Source organism: Sander lucioperca, chromosome 21, assembly GCF_008315115.2.
Source record: "Sander lucioperca isolate FBNREF2018 chromosome 21, SLUC_FBN_1.2, whole genome shotgun sequence".
Classification (NCBI taxonomy): Eukaryota; Metazoa; Chordata; class Actinopteri; order Perciformes; family Percidae; genus Sander; species Sander lucioperca.
In genome coordinates, this window is record NC_050193.1 from 23,854,069 (window position 1) to 23,873,678 (window position 19,610).

The following is a 19,610-nucleotide window of genomic DNA, read 5'->3' on the forward strand; positions in this document are numbered from 1 at the left end:
TGGTAAAATTTAAACAGTGGACCATCAATTGTGTTTGAGCCATTTGTGACAAACTCAGGGTAACTTAACTTTCACTAGGTGGAATCAACTATGTACATTCTGAAGTAGGTTCTTTTCTGTTTTAATGATGAAAAAAAACAATATAAAATATTAATTGGTTTTGTATTACTTAAGGATCACATGCAGTACAAGTTTTATTTACTTTGTTTTGTTTTTGACTTATCATAGAATATTAAATGGCATACAACTTTTAACAGACATGAAGCTCTAATACTGACATATGATTTTTTTTTTTTCATTAGATATGGTATATAAAAATATTGTCAATTAATGATTTACAGGCACAAATATGGCTAAACACATGTTTAAAGAAACAAACCATACATATATAAATAATTAATTCCTCTACTCATAATGGTAACAGGTGACATTTCCACTCCAGTGACTACTGTTGCTGTCTGTAGGGGAAGGTGGGCTACAGATAGACTGCTGACACCAGCCAGTTAAACATGTGTGTCTTGCAGCCTCTGTTTTGACCCCTAGAGCCACCTTGGCCTCCATGTTGGAGCGTCCATGTTATTGATAAGACGATATGTTTTGGGTGGTTAATGGTAAAACTTAAATCCCTAACCTACTAACTAATAACACAGTTGTCTTGTTTTGAAGGTTCTCAGAGTTAGTTTCACCTCAAAATAAGGTTCTGAGAACTCTATCCACACCTGCTGTATAACCGTGGTGCCATGGCACAACACAGCTTGTGGGGTTCTGGTGGTGACAAACTATCACACTTAATTTGTAGTTCAATGCCTATATTTAACATAAAAAGCAGGTGTTAAACATTTGACTTCATCTCTTAGCACTGTGGTAAACTTACTGTAAACCCTGTCCTATTCCTAACCCTGTCCTTATTTCAGTGCCTGCTCCAGGCACTAAAGTACTCTTCACAATGTTGTTTCAGTGAGACTCAGGGGACCTTCTACTGACACATTATAGTCCCTTGATAATTAGCTGATAATAAGTGGACTATTCACATTAAGCGTTACCACAAATCACCAAGGTGGACAAAACTATTAAATAAATGAATACATTTTTAAAACTGTCTAAACATTATGTGTGACACATTTCTTTAAACCATTTTACAAATGAACAACCAATAGAGATGTTTTTTCTGCAGGAAGACATGATTCTGAAAAACATGGCCACCATGGGCCCTGGACAGCACACACTAGCATCGGTGTGGCCCAACTGGAGCTCAGTTGGCAATAACGCAAAGACACACAACAAGTAAGTGCGACTAAAAGCCCCTTAAAACTCTGATTGTTTGAGATATGTGTGGCCAAAGCCCTCTGTAAGACACACGGAGACTCCTGGAGTCAGGCCACTGCCTCTTCTGTATGTAGAGCAGGAGAGGGAGGCGGTGGGGGGGGCGATAGGCAAAGAGGGGGGAGAGGGTGGGGATGTTAAGAGGGGGTGGGAGCTGTCAAGGCTTTACTCTCAGGGTACTCAGTGAAGGAAAAAATAAGCCAGAGAATCTAGGATGCCTTCAGGGGTTAAAACATTTTTAGATTTTTAATCATTTCAAGTTGGGCTGCAGGATACAACAAACCGAATCGGAATTTGTAGGCTAAAAAGGAAACGTAACGGATATCGGTATTATTTCTTTAATTTGTCTTTCATGTGAACAGCATCTCTTTAAACCTCACATACCAAATCATGTGGCATAATGTCCCATTTATGCTCTGTTAACGTCACATAATGTTTAATAAGATGTTGTTCCCCGAGGAATAGAGGACATCAGAATGTCCAATGAACAGAGCAGTTTGACATGATGAGAGATGCACTGGACAATTTTAACAGTGTTTAGGATACTTGTTTCTTTTCATTAGAGGAGATAAGATGTAGTGGGCATGAATTTAAAATCACAAAAGAACAATGCACTGTCAGCAACATGAGGAGAGATCCAATTACTTCAAATGCTGCTGCAGAGTAAAATCAACCCACTCTGTTTATAAATGTAGAGATTCATGTGCTTTGTGTCGATGGTCTGTGGTTAAATGATCTTCCCTTGCAGCTGTAAAGCCACATAACGATGTCTAGGGACTCCAGATAAATTGGTAATGCATACAAAAGGCAGCATGGTGTCATGGAAATATGCCTTGCTTTCAATTCATAAAATATTCCCTCAGTTTAGCGGAGGCTTAAGTGGCTTTTCTTTACCATTATTGCCATTTACGGTTAAGTCTTTTCTTAGTGTTAAAGACATACTGTAAATCATATGTCTCTGTACAGCCAATTATACAACCATTAATTTGTGACTTAACTTAACCTTATTTATTAAACGTTATTAAACGTAATTTTTTTTCATGCAAAGTATTGCGTATGAGATGCACAACGCCCGATGAGTGACATTCCTCCAGCCAATATTTACCTGTATGGAGTTCTCCTGCAGGTTGAGGTATCGTGTGTTGACTGATATGCTTTCGGGAACCTCCTCCAGGTTCTGCCTGGTGCAGATGACTCGGCTGGCCTGGTTGGAGCAGGTGCAGAGGGAGGGGCAGGAAGAAGCGGCTCCCACCAACTCCGGCCCAGGGAGGAGGAGCCGCAGTAGCAGCTGGGCCAATAGAAAGAGGAGGGGGGAAGGGCCGGGAAGGCAGGTCAGCGTGGCGATGCGCATGGCAACTGGGACATGACCCTGCTCTTTAATCCGAAGGTACAGGTGAGGTGACTCCACGCTGGTGGATTTGCGAGAAAAGGTATATATTCCCTTTGGTCCTCCAGTGGCAATTTGTTCTTTCTAATTCCGCATCCTCTGTGATGTTTTTTGTCCTCTGTCAATCTCTTTGTCTTTTCCTTTTGTTTTTTGAACATAGAAATATGCAGATAAACAGATGTTATTCCTTTTTTTTTCTTGTGTTGTCTGGGGATTTGAGTGAGGCTTTTTGTGAAGTGAGAAGAACCCAGGAGTTACTGTGGAAGAACAAAACAGAGAGAGAGAGACAAAGAGAGGGAGAGAAAGAGAGCAGATATTAAAGACGGAACACAGACTGCGCTTCGTGTTTTCACCAACAGAGAATGAATAGAACAAATAATAGGTAGACATCTACAGTACAGCTTATCATGGGAGGGATTGTCAAAAGCATTAGAACTTCTGTGTCACTGCTCATATCAAATCCCACATAATCCCTGAGCAGACATTTTGTCAGAAATCAAATCCTTACACCCAGGGCAGGTGGAAGCTGGTTTCTGTAATTAATGGTTCAAGGAGGTGGTGCAGAAACATGTATGGAAGCATGCGATCAAAAGTAGGACAACATGGTATTTCTTTCTTTACAGCACTGCATTTAGCATGTAAACATGAATAAATCAGAGACATCAATTTTTGAAACATTGGTATAACTGTTGTATAGAAACAAGCATTAGGCAGATTTTCAGTGGAAACTTTGCACTGGGTTTAGGGCTGAAAGTATTGGAATTATTATCATTATCAAATGTTATTTATGAATCGATTAATCATATAGTCAATAAAATGACTACAGAAAAAGTGATCTTTGCACAACTGTGTTCAGACAGAAATGTAGGGATCCAAGTAACAAAAAATCAGCTCAATGAGACAAATATGCTAACTTTATTAAACACCTACAAACTAACGTAGATATTCAACAAATGTATGTGCTGACAGTGAGCAGAAGCTGATTGTTGTTACCTGGATTCAATAAAATGTCTAAACATAATAATATTTGCCAGGCAGAAGTTACAGTTAGTAAAAGTAAATTCACATGACATGAAAGAAATTAGCAGCTAGTTTGTGAAGCTTTGACTAGAACATGTTTAATACTTTCATTTAAATGACTTAAATAAATAATTCATTCATCGAAATACTAGATTCATTTTCGGTTGAATAATCGGCTAATCGTTTCAACAATAGGTTTTAAAAAAAATAAAGGAAGTAAGACGTATGTGATGCACATACTTTCTGTAACAAAAATAATCTCCACATCCAATCAATATAAATAGAAAGATAAGCATTAAAATTCATCATTGTGATCTTAGAACAAAATGTATACTCAACCACAGAACGTATTTTCTGCACCCGGAGAAAAGCACAAGTGAGGAAACGCATGGCTCAAATACTTCTGGTTTTAAAACTACAATTCCCTGTTTACAGTGTGTGAAACAATGTTGGATTTTACAGGGAATCTACCGATCTCCCAGTGCAAATCAATGGTTAATTGCAATGGCAGATGATAGAAGGCGTGAAAGAAAAAATTACTTCTTACTCTTCAGTAAAAATAAAATAAAAACTTCTCTGTGACAGGAAGCAACAGGGTTTATGGGACATGTGGTTTTGATTTTGAAAATAACACCCCTGGTGTGAGATAGTGGCTTTGTCATCAGCAATGGTCTTATTTGTTAACGCTAATTATACCAAGGTATAACAATTAATACTACACTGATATATTGATGTTTGAACATGCTATTAGAAACACCTTTATGAAAACTCGTACTCATCAAAGCAAGACCCAAACCTTGAAAACAATAAGAGACTGAATCCAAAAAGCAGTGCCACTTTTCTTGCAGTTGCATAGACGCGGCGGTGGGACTTAAATGCTAATTCCATTCCTGTACGGGCACAGCATTGCATGCTCTAGGGGCTGGGGAATGGTAGCGAATGGTGCAGTCTACATTAACACTAATAGATGGCCAGCTCAAGTCAGGCTCCACCAGCCTAGAGAGGCAGGTTATTTAGACCTGAATAACCTTAATAAGGGCATCCAGCAATCTAGATACGGTTATTAATGATGATGGTTGTAATGATGGGACTTTGACACGCAAACTCATTTGACATGCTGAGCATCCTCACTTGGCACAGTAAGAAAGGAGACAGTGGGGAAGAGAGAGAGAGAGAGAGAGAGAGAGAGAGAGAGAGAGAGAGAGAGAGAGCGAGACAGAGAATGAGAATGAGAATGAGAAGGGGAGAAGGATTATTAATCTGATAGATGACTGTATGGCTGCAGGCAGAGAAGGGAATTATCAACACTACAGTAATAGATGAATACTGAACAGCTGCAGAGAGCGGACCGGAGAAAGAGAGAGAGAGGGAAAGAAAGAAAGAGATGAAGATGGAGACAGATGGAGGGAAGGTTGAGTGAAAGGGATGATGAGGGATAAAGACCCAGAGAGAGGTATAAATAGTGGGAAGAGCAAAAAAAGAGATCAGTAGTAAAAGAAAGATAAAAAAGTGAAGGAGGGAGAGAAGAAGAGACACATTAATATTAATAATCTCTTGCTCAGTAAGAGAGAGAGAGGGGAGGAAGGGAGGGAGGGGGGCTCAATAGAGAGATGAATATAAAACATACAGAGATGGAGGGAGGGGGAATGACAACACAGAGACGCATATAAAGCAGAGAGTGGCGGAGAGATGGAGGCAAAAGACAATACACATGGAGGAATATGAAACAGGTGGAGATGTAGAGAGAGAGAGAGAGAGAGAGGGAGGAAGGAGAGGTGGGGCTGGCTGGCTGGCTGGGCGGGTGGGTGGGGGCGACATTGATCAATAATGCGTATGCAGTAGTTCAATGACATTAAAACACACACAAGGACACTATGATAAATCATATCGGCAGCAGCGACTCTGATCAGAAGAACAGGACACCAGTGTAGTGGGACAGCAACTGCAACAACAGTAACAACTGCAACAGTAACAACAGCAACAACTGCAACTGCAACACCAGGCAACGATGCAACAGTCGTCAGGGACAGTGCTGCTACTGCTCCTTATCTTTATCCAGACACACGGCGGTGGTGGTGGCGGCACCGACGGATAAAGAGGGTTATTTTTGGATCGACTCTCACCTTATTATGTATTTTAATTTCCAGACACCTTTTTTTTTTCACTCATTTCACTGAGAACTAAGTGCCAGAGCTATTTCAGGTAGACAGCATCTGAGCAGAGGTGCAAAAGAAAAACAATAAGAGAGCCGGTGGAGGCTAAGGCTGAGGTTAAGATGGGTAGCTTGGATGTTGGGGTGAGGTGGTGAGCACGAGTCCATAGAGGAGACTAGTTGGAGCTGACAGCTGGTTAGAGGCTGGTTGATTGTATTCTGCCTCACTGCTGTCACTATCCACATGTTACAATAGTCTCTACCTGTAACTCTCCCTCCTTATCCTCTCTCTCTCTTCCGTTCTCCATCTCCCTTGATATCTCCCATCTCCTTCTATAAAAGTAGGAACACTCTCTTCCTCTCTGCGAACTCTTTTGTGAACCCATTCAATCCCCCTCCTCCTCCCCTCCCGTGCGGCACACTGTAGTGTCCAGTGGCGGGGGTAAACACTGCATTGACCTCGCAGTTTGATGAAAGATTAACCTGCTACAATGATGCATATTAACCCTTAACCCCCCCCCCATTCTCTTTCCGCTGCACACAAACTGCAGCTTCCTTTCCCCCTTTTTGCTCTCTCTCTCTGCATTCAAATCTTAGCCAATAGAGTAACCATGGTTACCTATTCACCACAGTCTCCCACTTTGTCCAGCTGTATCCCACCAATTCCACATCCACCCCCTCTCCCGTCTCCTCCTCCCTCATTAGCACCCTCATATACAAAATGGCACGAACCAAACATGAGTGTGAATGACATCAAAACTCCAATATCCATGAGGTTGCATCACTGTTTTTTAGCGGTGACGATGATGATGATGATGATGATGATGATGATGATGATGATGATGATGATGATGATGATGATGCTGTGGTCCGGAGTGATTTACAGTGAAGGTGAATACACATTAATTTGTCCTGTGTGTCGCCACAAATGACAAGCAACCACAAATCACCAGTACAAAGGTCAGGGTCATCGCTCCTATGAGTGATACAAAATAAAAGGTAGGTCAACTGACATTTTAGCAAGTAAAAAAGAAATTGAATTAATATATGTGTTTATGAAATTAAAGAATGCCATGTTTTTTATATTTTAGCTTTTGCCTTTATATCAAATAGAAGTGCACTTGTGAGGTTATTGCACCAAAAATGCCTTTTGTTAAAGTCAGAGGTCATTTCAGCACTTCAGGGAAATAGACAGCTCCTCTGCTCTCAGGCGCTGATGCTTGTTTTCACGTTCCAGCACTGTGACCTTTAGAGTGCTATCCGTGGTTCAGATAGCTTCCTCTTTGACCTCTCTGCTTTCCCAATACAATAGCCTAAGTCAGTCTTTCTCAAAGTTAGGGTCTGGACCCAAAATGGGTTTTTATTGGGTCGCCAATCGGCAGAGTAAAATCTATAACAATGCTATGAAATGTGAGATCATTTTTCTGATCAAAATAGCAGAAGAGTTTGTTCTTTTTTGCTACGCTGGTCTGTTCAGCTGAGATGCAGTGGGCAGGGCGGTTCACCCCCCACTTTCTCACTTTCTCGTGAACCTTGACCTGAAACTGTGTTCACGGTCTCTGGCTGAGGTAACGTTGAGTGTGACTTATGTTATTCCCTCACTCTCGATCGCGTGAATGATGTCGAAACGAAAAAATACAAGTACGAGTTTATAAACGTTGGCTTCACCAAAGCAATGCGAAATGCAGAGAAGAGGCCTCAATGTGTTTTTTGATAGGTGCCATGCAATACATTTCCTATGCATACATGGTTCATTGTGTTCTTTATCAGTAGTTTATAAATGTAGATGTCATGGCAATTCAAGTTTGGGCCCTGAGAGACACCCCATTTCTTTATTGGTTCTCGAGCTGAAAAGCCCCTGGGAACCCCTGGCCTAAGTAACTTATTTGACTGTAAAATCCAACATGCTTGCAAAATGATTAGTTGGGATGTAAAGTATAAAAAGTTGGTAGTGGATGGGTTAAAAACATGCAAAACTAGTATTTTATTGTAATGATATGAAAATATAATTCATGCCCCCCCCCCCCCCCTTTAATCGAACGCTCCCAGTATTCCTCTTAAATTTTCCCTTGAGCTTCTAAGACTTTCTTCAAAGTTGAATAAAACATTTTTCCCACACTGTTGGACAGCATTACATATACAGTATATTCTCTGTTCTTTAAAACATAAAAATTTAAGACAGTTTTTGAAAGCTGCATGATTCCATCAAATGAAAAATTCTAGATGCCCCGTGCATCATTTTACACACACACACACACACACACACACACACACACACACACACACACACACACACACACACACACACACACACACTACTTCACTGTAATTCAGTCAGACATATTTGATACCTTTGGAATCTTGACAGGAATTTAAAATCAAGTTGTGTGCATTTGTGCTTGGTCGCCCAGTATGCTTGACATGCCAAAGGCTCTGTAGGGTTGAAAAGGTTAAAAGACTCCTATCTTCATGTTTTTGATCCGAGCTGCAATGATGTAGCCTATCCTGTGGATTTAATTTCATAAAGATTTATGTCAGCCTCTAAAGGTTGGCTAAATGATTTTGCATAATTTCCCCCTTCACTACATCTCTACCTGTGGCCACAGAACCATAATGTAAGAGTGGAGGGTTGGGAAAAGAAACAGAATAAGGAGTGTATGGATTTTGCTTCTTTCTCCAAAAGAAACGAGTGTTCATCAGTGGGGCTGAACGATATGGGAAAATAATCACATTTTTGGACCAATATTGCTATTGGGATTCAGTATGCTATATATTTAAGTTCCTTATCTTCTGTATTATTCGATATATACAAGCAATAAATCATTCTATAGTATGACCAACACAACACTGGATACAGTCAACATATAAACTGCTCTTTCAAATTAGGCTAGGCCTATGTGTTGTAATGACATGAGAGGAATTGCAATCTTTATTTAGCTATTGAATTGTAAAAACATTCAATCACAGTAAATACTAGATCTTATAACGTCAGGCCTTGCAAACATGTAATATAATCATCATGACTTCACTTAAATAAAATCTGAAAAAAGGACAATAAAGAACTGCAGAACCACAGGCCAAGTGAGAACATTAATATATGAAAAATAAATATGAATCTTACTGATCTCCAGTCAGGTAGAGACCGTTCGGTATTTATGGAATGGACCACCGGAGAAAAATAGGGGAGGGTCATGTCTTTTTATTCTTTGTTGAGGGGAGGGTCATCCAATTTTTTTTAGTCTAGGGGGAGGGTCACCCAACTTTTGTATTTGTGAGAACAGCAACATTTCAAAGTGGCTTGTTTGGTGCATATTTATCCATGTAGATCCAGGTAGCTCTCTCAGTCTCGGCCCCTATCGCTAGTAGATGGGTCCCTCCCTGTTTAGTCAGCCAGACAATTTGAACTGTAGCTTTAGAGACCGTGGGATTTCCCAAACTGAATAAATCCTGCTCGCACATATAAACACAAAACTGCTTTGCTAACTCCATCGTGTTGTAACTAAGACTTCTGATGAAAAGATAATTGTATTCATTAGCATGATTGCTGTACTGTTTAGTTCAAACACATCCAAAACACCGTACGAAAACATAATGGACCAGACGCAAGCTTTTATTTTGAAAAGTCAAAGCTTGCAGACTGCACCAAGCCGGGAGGGCGTGAGACAGGAGGTCTCCAGGCTGCAGCCATAACCGACTCAAATATCCTTTCGGTCCCGGTGATATTATATATATATATATATATATATATATATATATATAAACGACAGCCTTTTCAAGGCATTTGAGAAGGAAGGAGTGGCAGCATGCAAGCTCCCAAATTGACGCTCGTCTGAGAAATGGAGTTTTGGATAATGTTCAGCTTCGGCAAGCTTACCTATGCTAAAATATACAATGACTGAGGAAGCCTAGTGACGAGTCCATAGCAACCAGTGTTGAATTACCCAGTGTGCTTTGCTGAATGGTCTCAATGTTTTATTGTTTTATTTCATGTGAATACTATTTTACTAGAGGAGTAACTTAGTATTTGAAGTAATGCAGTAATAGAGGAAGTGTGCATTTAGTTTCGATGCTTATTGTGTTTCCACAACAATGTTAGTGAGTACATCTACTGAAATGGCCACCACACCATAACAGAGGAGTGTGATGTGTAAGATGAGAATGCAGAGGTTTAATCACATATGTCATGGCTGTAAAAAAACAATGACTGCCTGTAGGTCTTTGCCAAGTGCAAACCTGTATAGATAGTCATCCCTTTTTTTCATATCATTTTGGAGTGTTATCTAAAATATATTGCTGGTGAAGGGAGGGTCAGGTCTATTTTGACTGAAGGTCCCAAATTTCCTCCGGTAGCCCCTGAAATAAATAATGAACAGTCCCTTACAGTTACAAATCAAGTGCAGAAATATCCTGACTATGGCTCTGCCACTCTAAAAATATTTTGATATCTTAAAGTCGAATGGTGACGTGGATTTAACATTAAAAAAAATCAATAATTCATTTAAATATTAAAAAATAAATATGAATCTTACTGATCTCCAGTCAGTAACAGTATTGTTACAAATCACACAAACTAAAGTGCACATTGACTATGGCTCTACCACTCTCAATATATTTAGATAACTCAAAGCCTCGTGGTAGACATGTTGTTCGCCGTTCCTGCTTCAACTTCCAGATGAGCTGCAGTATTTATTCATGGACAAACTGAAACCTACAGTACATTTACTACCGCTTGACAACTTAACTGCTAATGTCTGCTCTGCTCCGATCACCATCACCTGAACACCTGTTTGCACTGAGCACATCCACCAGCTCTCTCTCTCTGTCGCTCGACCACACACTTGCTATACGCACACACTATGCACTGAGCTATTTCCCAAAAGAGCTACTCTACTCTTATACCCAGGGGAACACAATTCTAGACCCTGTACATATTCATTCTCTGTGGGATATTTACTCTAGTATCATTGTGGGCCCTCCTCACATGAGTGTCTTGTATACTCAGTCCCCTTTTCCCCCCCAGTCCGACGCCTCTGCTCAAAGCTTGCGCTGGCATTTTACAAGTTGTTTTCTTTTTCTACTCGCATTTGCATATGTTACATGGAGCGTAGGGCAGCGTGTGTGCACGTGAAGCCCTTAGGGCCAAGTGGTATATATATATAAAACAAAAACAAAAACAAAAACAAAAAAGACAGCACTATGTAGATGCTTCCTACTGAAAACAAGTGATGCCTGGAGGAACACATTTCAGTGTGCTTCTATGCAGGTTGTGCAAACAGTCCAGTGGAAGTTAACAGAGCTTCCAGTCTCTGAAGAGAAGCGCCTATCTGTGAGTAAATTCACACTTCAAAGGCCCATGTTCAGCTCAACGCTGCAGCCGTCCATCTATCAGTCATCCAGACTTTTTACTGGCTGTGCCTGTTTGGCGAGCGGCCTCAGCACTGTGCCTTTATTTCTTCTCTCTTCCTCTCTCTCTCTTCCTCTCTCTCTCTCTCTCTCTCTCTCTCTCTCTCTCTCTCTCTCTCTCTATATATATATATATATATATATATATATATATATATATATATATATTTATATATATATATATATATATATATATATATATATATATATATATATATATATATATATATATATATTTATATATATATTTTCTTCTTTTTTTCCCTAATCATCAGTGGAGTATACGGACCATGAATGGACTGTGAAGCAGATGGTTAGCTAGAAACTTCTCTAACTGATACACCGAGTGAGAGAAAGGCAGAGAGATGACCATGAAAGATGTGCTGACGGTTGAACAAGAGGCGAGCCGGTACAAACAGGCGTGTGCTCCTTCTCTCCAGTGTCCTGTCTGCACATCAGCATGGAGGCACATCAATAATGACTCGGCACACACCAAGATGGCAGCTCATGCAGCCAACGAGAAAAAAAAAGAAGAAGAGAAAAGCTCATCATGTCGGTTGTGTGCGGTGGAAATGGAGCCATGACCTTTCCTGATCGCGGTGACATCTCGGCAATCAGGGTTTGTGCCTGTGAGGCTATAAGACAGTAGAAAATCTGCTCTCACACACCCCCAATTTCTGAGACAAGGAAGTGATTTAAAATAATAACCAAAGACAGATTTTATCCCAAACTGCAGATACGTTTATCCGCTGTACCAACGCTGCTGATACTCAGGGATGTTTATGTTTCAATGCAGCTGCTGTTTCAGTCAATTTACTCAATCAATTTAATCAATCTGCTTTTTATTAAAAACCAGCTAGCAGTGATCCATGTCTGATATGATGGACAATATCATAATTGATCAACTCTTAGTCCGGGCTGAATTCAATGATCAGATTCCACAGAAAGCAGTTTGATTTTAGTTATTATCTTGTGTTTCGTCGCAGACTTTTAGTGCCCCATGTTCTACTGTAACTGCCGTTTCAGAGACTTTACCACCTGGAGAAAAATAAAATGCTGAGGGAAATTGGCTCCTTTGATCCAAACAGCATCAGTATCGGCCTTAACAGCCCACATAACAGAGACCAATAAAAAACGATTCAGAAACAATCTTGCAGAATTTGGAGCACACAAGATGTCTGGCTGTGCTCGATTGAAGAAATTCTTAGTCGACTAACACTCATTCAATTGTATCGACTAATCGATTAGTTGATTTAATCGACAGATCTGTAAATCTGAGTTTCTCCGCAAAGAGTCATGCAAAAGCACCACTTTAATTCTTGTGTTTACCAGAGATGTGCTCGTACATTTCTTGGAAATAAGTCGTTCAGCATGAAAAAAGCATAAAACATGACTAATCGACTAAAGAAATCTTAGTTGACTAAGACCAAAACGACCGATTAGTTGACTAATCGACTAAGAGGGAGCAGCCCTAGTGAATAGGAACAATGCTTGTGGTCTAATTGCTTATGACTGGCAGTGAGTTAGTGTAGCGGGGGTGATGAAGAGGGCAAGAGTAAGAACCCAGATCCACCTCCCGCCTTGTTCCCTCCAACCCTTCTGTTTACCACTTCAGTGTAAATGCCAACAGCGACGAGTGGATGTCTCCTCACAAACTGACAGTCTTGGCACCTTGAGGCATTGCTAGGGGGTGAAGTCTCAGGGGAAAACTAAATTCCTTGTGTTGAAAAGAGGAACATCCCCTCTCTCCCATCTTTGTGGAGATTCTTTTGAACTCCATTTTTAGGACTACAACACTTTTTTGGGTGTTTATCACAATGGTCAACTCACTGTGTCCCTAGCCAAAATTGTTTTTAAAGGTGAGCATCTTTAAAAAAAAAAATAATCTGGAAATAGTGATCATTTTAAAATGAATTTAGCAATTAATCAAATGTGATTTAAAAAAAACATGTTACATGTACATGTTTTGAATTATCAGGGGCTACTTTCAGTATGGATTTGCACTGAAAATACTGGAAGCTCAGTCTTTACTTTGCGTAATGCTGAAAGCTTACTTTGTCTCAACATACAGTAGCCCAGTGAATGTTTAAACTCACAATAAACTGACTATTTCACCATTCAGGGGCAGTGGAAACAAGCTACACAACATAACTAACTTATAACTTGTAACTCTTGCTGAACAGTGGCCTTTGGGGCTACAAATGACAACTTGCAGACCTCCACCAAGACCATGCCCTTTTTCGCAATGTTAACAAAAGAGAAAAATAATTTATGTATCCGTACCAATTTGAATACGCTCCATAATTTTCTTTGACCATGCACCCTTCTACCAAGTTTCATGAGACTTGGGACAGTAGTTTTTTTGTAATCATGCTGACAAACAAACCAACAAACCAAATTGAAAACATAACCTCCTTCGGTCAGTGTATGTTTTGGTCATTCGATTTTCATTTCATTAACAGGTATTACAAAACAAAAAAACCAATGGTTATTTGATTTTCGTTTTAAAATACAAAATTTGAAATTGAAATACAAGGCGTTTTTTCCTTTTCATTGTCAAAAGGGAATGTGAAAATTTAAAACATGCTTCGATTTTTATTTTCTATTTCATATAACAAAAAATTAAATCACTAGAAAACAGAAATGAAAAAATGCCTGTTTTTTCATATTCTGAGACTGGCTGTTGCATTTCCAAGGCAGTAGCACGTTCTCTTAATACATCCATGACTAGCACCGGTGTAGCCTACCAGTTTTGCTAAACCCAGGCTGCAGTTGAGGGAAACTGCAGCCTGTAACTTCCTGAGTGACTGATCATCCGTTTTTTGCACTTCTTTACATAAATATACATTAATATATCTATGAAATACATCATGAAATACATAAATGAATATGAATACATATAAACATATGCATTAGTCATTATAGTTCAATAGCCTATATGTTTTACTTTTATTTATTTTAGGGTACTTTTATTTATTTCCGTCTATTTATTTGCATGTTACATTCAAAGGAAGATTAGTTATCTCACAGACTCAGACTAAAAGCAACTAAAGCATATTTTAAATTTCTCCCATCCCCTTTTGACCATGAAAAGGAAAAATGCCTTTTGGGTGCCTCAAATTTTGTATTTTAAAACGAAAATCAAATAACCACTTGTTTCTTTGTTTTTTAATACCTGTTTATGAAATGAAAATCGAATGACCAAAATATACACTGACCTCCTTTGCACGGGTAATAATTATTAACTTTTTAGCATTTCGCTAAAATGCTAAGCTATTGTACCAGTAACACAAGTAAAGAGGATTTACAAAGCTAGGAAACACCCCACCACACACACACACACACACACACACACACACACACACACACACACACACACACACACTCCATTAGGCGTTCAGCTTGCAGATGTGCTCAGTCAGTCTTGACAGATGTAAACTGGCTACCGTATATCATATCGTCTCATCACATGATCAAATAGAGACTTGACATTGGACAACATCAAGATACATATTACTTAGCAACCATCATTGCATTTCTGTATATGACAAAAATACCAAAGAAAATAGGATATTATTCATTACAGGGGTGCAAAATTGTTAGCCTGGCTCTGCCCTCCTACCTCCTTCCGCTCAATTTTCATTTCCCTTCAGTACTCCGTCTGGGTTTGCGGTATATTCTTAGGTTTTCTCCGGTCAAATATTTACCGGTCCAATCAGCAAACAGAGGGAGTGGCTGAGAACGATGACGTTGAGGACGTGCACTAGAAAGATGCGAGCGAAGCCTTTCGGTCCGTTGTGGCAGCAACGCTGCCGAATATCCAGAAGTTAAAGCCCGAGCAAGAACAATCTTTGCTGAGTTGTGTTGGTGGCCATGATGTTGTGGCCCTCCTCCCCACGGGGTTTGGGAACAGTTTAATTTTCCAGCTCGCTCCGTTAGTGGTGAAGTAGTTGGCTAAAGCTATTGCTAGCGGTGCTAATGCTAATAGCCTTGACGGTCTCCCCTCTTGTTGCACATGCGCATTGCATACGTCACGACCAAACGTTAGCGATTGGTTATGGCAGATCCAGAGTGGCTCTGGGCAGATCCAATAGTTTTAAACTTCAACAGAGTACCCGCCTTCAAGGAAGTTAACACTTGTCAATGGAGAGAGGCCAGACTCTCTGTACAAATGAAATGTACCAGAGTCTGGTAGGACCAGGCTACAAAATTGTCACCTTTAAGCAAAAATCGCCGTTTTAAATCCAAAATAGGTCTTATAATTTTCTTAGAGATTGCTACTGACTATTTAAGAAAAAGAAAACAATGAAGGAGCTGGGTTTGCCTTTCCAAGGGCATGTATAGCAAACAGCAAAGTTTTTTTACTTTTGTTTTATCTTTTACACTCCTTTTTTAATCTAGTACTTTAACTTAATATGTTTAACCTATGTTTCCCATTCTTCTGTGTCAACGTTTCTTGACCCTGGTCTCAAGACTCTGATATGAAAGTTTTTTAGCCTCTTTTTTTTGCCTACGTGCAGTTTTGAGCATCAGTTCAGAACTATGTCCAGGAGTCACTCCAACAACTATTTAGATAAATGATTGGAAGAGCATGAGGAGTTTGAATGACCTTTTATGGGGATGTTGGTTGCTGGGATGACTAATAAGAAGCATATGCCTGTTTGGTGCCTATGTGTATATAAGAAACGAAGGCTGAAGGAAGGACAGTGATTTTTCTGCACAGAAATTGCTCAGGGCCTTTCGATTGAATAAAGATCTTTGCAAGATTATTGCACCATCCGGTCTCCCTAAGGTTCTTTGATTCGACAAATCAGCCTAAGAAAATCCACAACAATTTAAAGGAACACACCAACTTATTGGGGCCCCAGAGTTAAATAAGTCCATACCCTTCTCATCTCCGTGCCTGTCGTAACTCTGTCTGGCGCACCCACCGCTAGCCTAGTTTAACCCAGATCCTGGAGGTAACCGGCTCCATCTAGCCTACTGCTCCCAGTAAGTGACAAAATAACGCCAACATTTTCCTATTTACATGTTGTGATTTGTATAGTCACAGCGTGTACAAATAACAAGGTCAGAGACACAGCCATCTTCTAACCGTATATAAACTGGGAACTATATTCTCAGAAAGGCGAAGCACTGCAACTTCTGCTACTTGGGAAGAGTGATTTGCTCGCAGCACCCCGTGGTGAGGAGCAGAGAGTAACAATGGTGCTTTTCAGGTGTTTCGCTGTTGTTGTTGTTGCTGAGAATATAGTTCCCAGTTTGTATACGGTTAGAAGATAGCTGTGTCTCATGTGACCTTGTTATTTGTACACGCTGTGACTATACAAATCACAACATGTAAATAGGAACATGTTGGCATTATTTTGTCACTTATTGGGAGCAGTAGGCTAGATGGAACCGATTACCTCCAGGATCTATGCTAAGCTAGGCGTGGGCGCGTCAGACAGAGTTACGACACGCACGGACATGAGAAGGGTATGTATGGACTTATCTAACTCTGGGGGATACGGTGAATAAGCTAAAGTCCCAATAAGTTGACGTGTTCCTTTAACATGAGTTCTTTGAACACAGGTGCATTTCCGAGGTGGCAATCTGAATCAGTCGAAAGTCACTCCCACTCTCTGCCCAGCACATTATTGGAGGGCCTACTCTGTCTATGCCCCCCCCACGCCGTACGCAGTGCAACCCCACTGCCTGTGCTGTCTATATTTACGCCCCTGTACTAGACCAAGTAAGCCTGTAGCAGTAAAAGTGTATTGAGTTGAGCAATGTTGCGTGTCATTGCGTATGATTTCAAATTTTCATTCGTAAGAGGACAAATATTGTATTTCTTCTGCCAAAAATTGCATCTTGTCACCTTAAAGCTCTGAAGAACTGAGGTGAACATCAGAGTCGGCTGAGGATTCTCAATGGGTTCGTCATTACGAGTGATGTGATCCATTATCAATATAACATTTTGATTATAGCCGCTTACAGTTTGAACATTTGTGAATTAGCACTAAAAGTACACTAAGCTCAGTCTTCACATTTCATAGTGCTAAAAGCTTAATTTCTCTCAAACTACAGTAGTGAATGCTAAAGAGTTAGCATGCAACATCCAACAGTCTACCATGGAGACATGGACGTTTCCAGATTTCTCATCATTTAAAGGGCATTTGACCAGCAGACAAACATTCTCTAAATTCCACATCAGCTCAATCATAATTTTTTAAAGGGATTCTGATTTCCAAAGAGGCTGGCCCTTCCAGTGAACTGCATTTGAACACAAAGCGCCAAACCAAATCAGTTTCATCTCACTGCTTCTTATTAGAAGGGAATATGACGGACCACAATACAATCAAGTAAGAAAGCTGCAGTGAGGTCTTTCCTTTTCCCAGACGTTCATTTCTTCAGGCTTTCCCGGGCTGAGCTGGAGCTGCTCTATCACAAATGTGATCTCTATGCTGCACAGCTCATAAGAAGCAGACACATTTAGGATATGATAAATCAGTGCTAATATGTTCCCCTCAGTGTCTGCTAGTTAACATAAAACAACCACTACATTTTCATTTGCTAGGCGCTCCTCACTCAGTCTGCAATATCTGGTTCATCCCAACCAGGGAAAAAAAGCTGCTCATGCAGAATAACATACAGTACACAGAGGCCAAGTTAAATATAACCTGTGCAACCTAAGCTGAATCAAATATTAAATCATTTAAACAATACAATGAAACATATTTCATTTGTTTCAGCATCCTAGTCATGTCAGAAAGTAATTCTGCCGTAGAGACAGTTTCACCATAATTGGTACATTATAATCCCATCCAGACCGTCCACAGTCTGCCCCCTGCCAGCATGAATTTTTAGCCCAGTCTGCTCATCTAGCCTGGTTTTTCATTCAGACTCAGCCCCGTCCTAGTCTCAGGGTAGTCTATCACACTTAAAGCTTACACTCTTCACAAGCACTTATAAACATTAAAAGCATTTGACTAACTGCCAGGCAAAATTGACTTTGGGATGAAAGACCAGGGGGCTTTTAAAAAATGAAAAGGGAAATTCTGCATCAGGACACAGAAGCCCTGATTTAATGGAAAACGTTTTATTGTGCATAAGTAGCCGAGTCACGCAGAGGGTTTTTCTCTTTTTAATGATTGCGGAGGGGGGGATGGGGGTGGGAATACAGTGCGATGACAGAAGGTGCTTGTTAATAGTTTTTAGATGGGGGTGCTGTGGGGGTCGGGGGAGTGCAGGGGACACACACCGCTGTGTCATATTGTGCTGGAAGGGAGAGAGGAAGTCCCGCACTCCCCCACTTCCTTCCCTGAGTCCTCTGCTGGCCTCCTCCGCTGTGTTTACCCTCCTACCCCATGGCACTGAAAGAAAGCTGGACGGGCAAGCTGGCCTTGCTGGTGAATGAAGCCCTGACGTCACTTGCCCACACACACACACACACACACACACACACACACACACACTGTAAGCAGTGTGACTAATAGCGTACTAACGTCCTTTGTGTTGCCTCAGTTATACATCATTCATGTCTGGCCCCAGGGGAAGGAGCCCCCCAGGTTATTGAAATATTCAGACGTTAGATGTTAGTACAGGTGAATCAATGATGCCAGTCAATAACTTAAGGACAGGGGTGTGTAGTGCCAGCACGCTGCCAGATTAAGGTGAAAACACCACTATTGTACTTGATATTGATTTCTTTTTCTCCATTTGCACGCAGTGATTTCCTCACAAGTACAGGTTTATGTAGAAACATATTTGAGTCTGCCTACCTATATACTCAATTTGTGTTTGATAGCTGATATCAATAAGTGGCTGGTATGTCAAAATGGGACAAACTGGGGAATGGGAGTAGGGAAGGGTTTCAAGTTATTACTGATGAAACAAGCCCACAGTATAACGACCTGAAGCGTGTTGAAGGAGAGATATGTATCTGCAAGGATGTAATGTAACACTGACAAACATGGCACTACGTTTATCTGCATCCTGAGATATGTTTAACTGTAAGGCACAGAGTCCTGTGCACAGATATGCAATCTTATGAATCCTTCTAAGTATACTGAACACTTTAAAGTCACAATGAAATCATTTTTCACCTTGCTGGATAATAATACTGTATTCCACTTTAACCCCTGAACAAGCTGCAGGCGGTATACAAGTCTGTTACCTTATTTGGGCCACATTGTCTGTAAGCACAGTTACTTATTGCATACAACACAAACCAGTAAAATAATATAATTTAAAACACACACACACACACACACACACACACACACACACACACATACACACACACACACACACACACACACACACAAAAAGGTGAGAAAAAAA

General features: G+C 40.4%; 1 protein-coding gene across 4 annotated transcripts in view; it reads right to left on the bottom strand.

Moving 5' to 3' along the window:
* lrrc4ba (leucine rich repeat containing 4Ba) overlaps window positions 1-19,610 on the bottom strand; it is a 35,031-nt gene that overhangs the window by 4,303 nt on the left and 11,118 nt on the right. For 3 of the 4 annotated variants that reach the window (XM_031319028.2, XM_031319030.2, XM_035996949.1), the window contains one exon: window positions 2,429-2,967. In XM_031319028.2, coding sequence (XP_031174888.1) covers window positions 2,429-2,674 — 246 coding nt within the window. In that variant the 5' untranslated portion in view covers window positions 2,675-2,967. Of the gene's footprint in view, window positions 1-2,428; window positions 2,968-16,422; window positions 16,434-19,610 lie in introns of all 4 variants that reach the window. The other variant, XM_031319029.2, reaches the window with a different exon arrangement.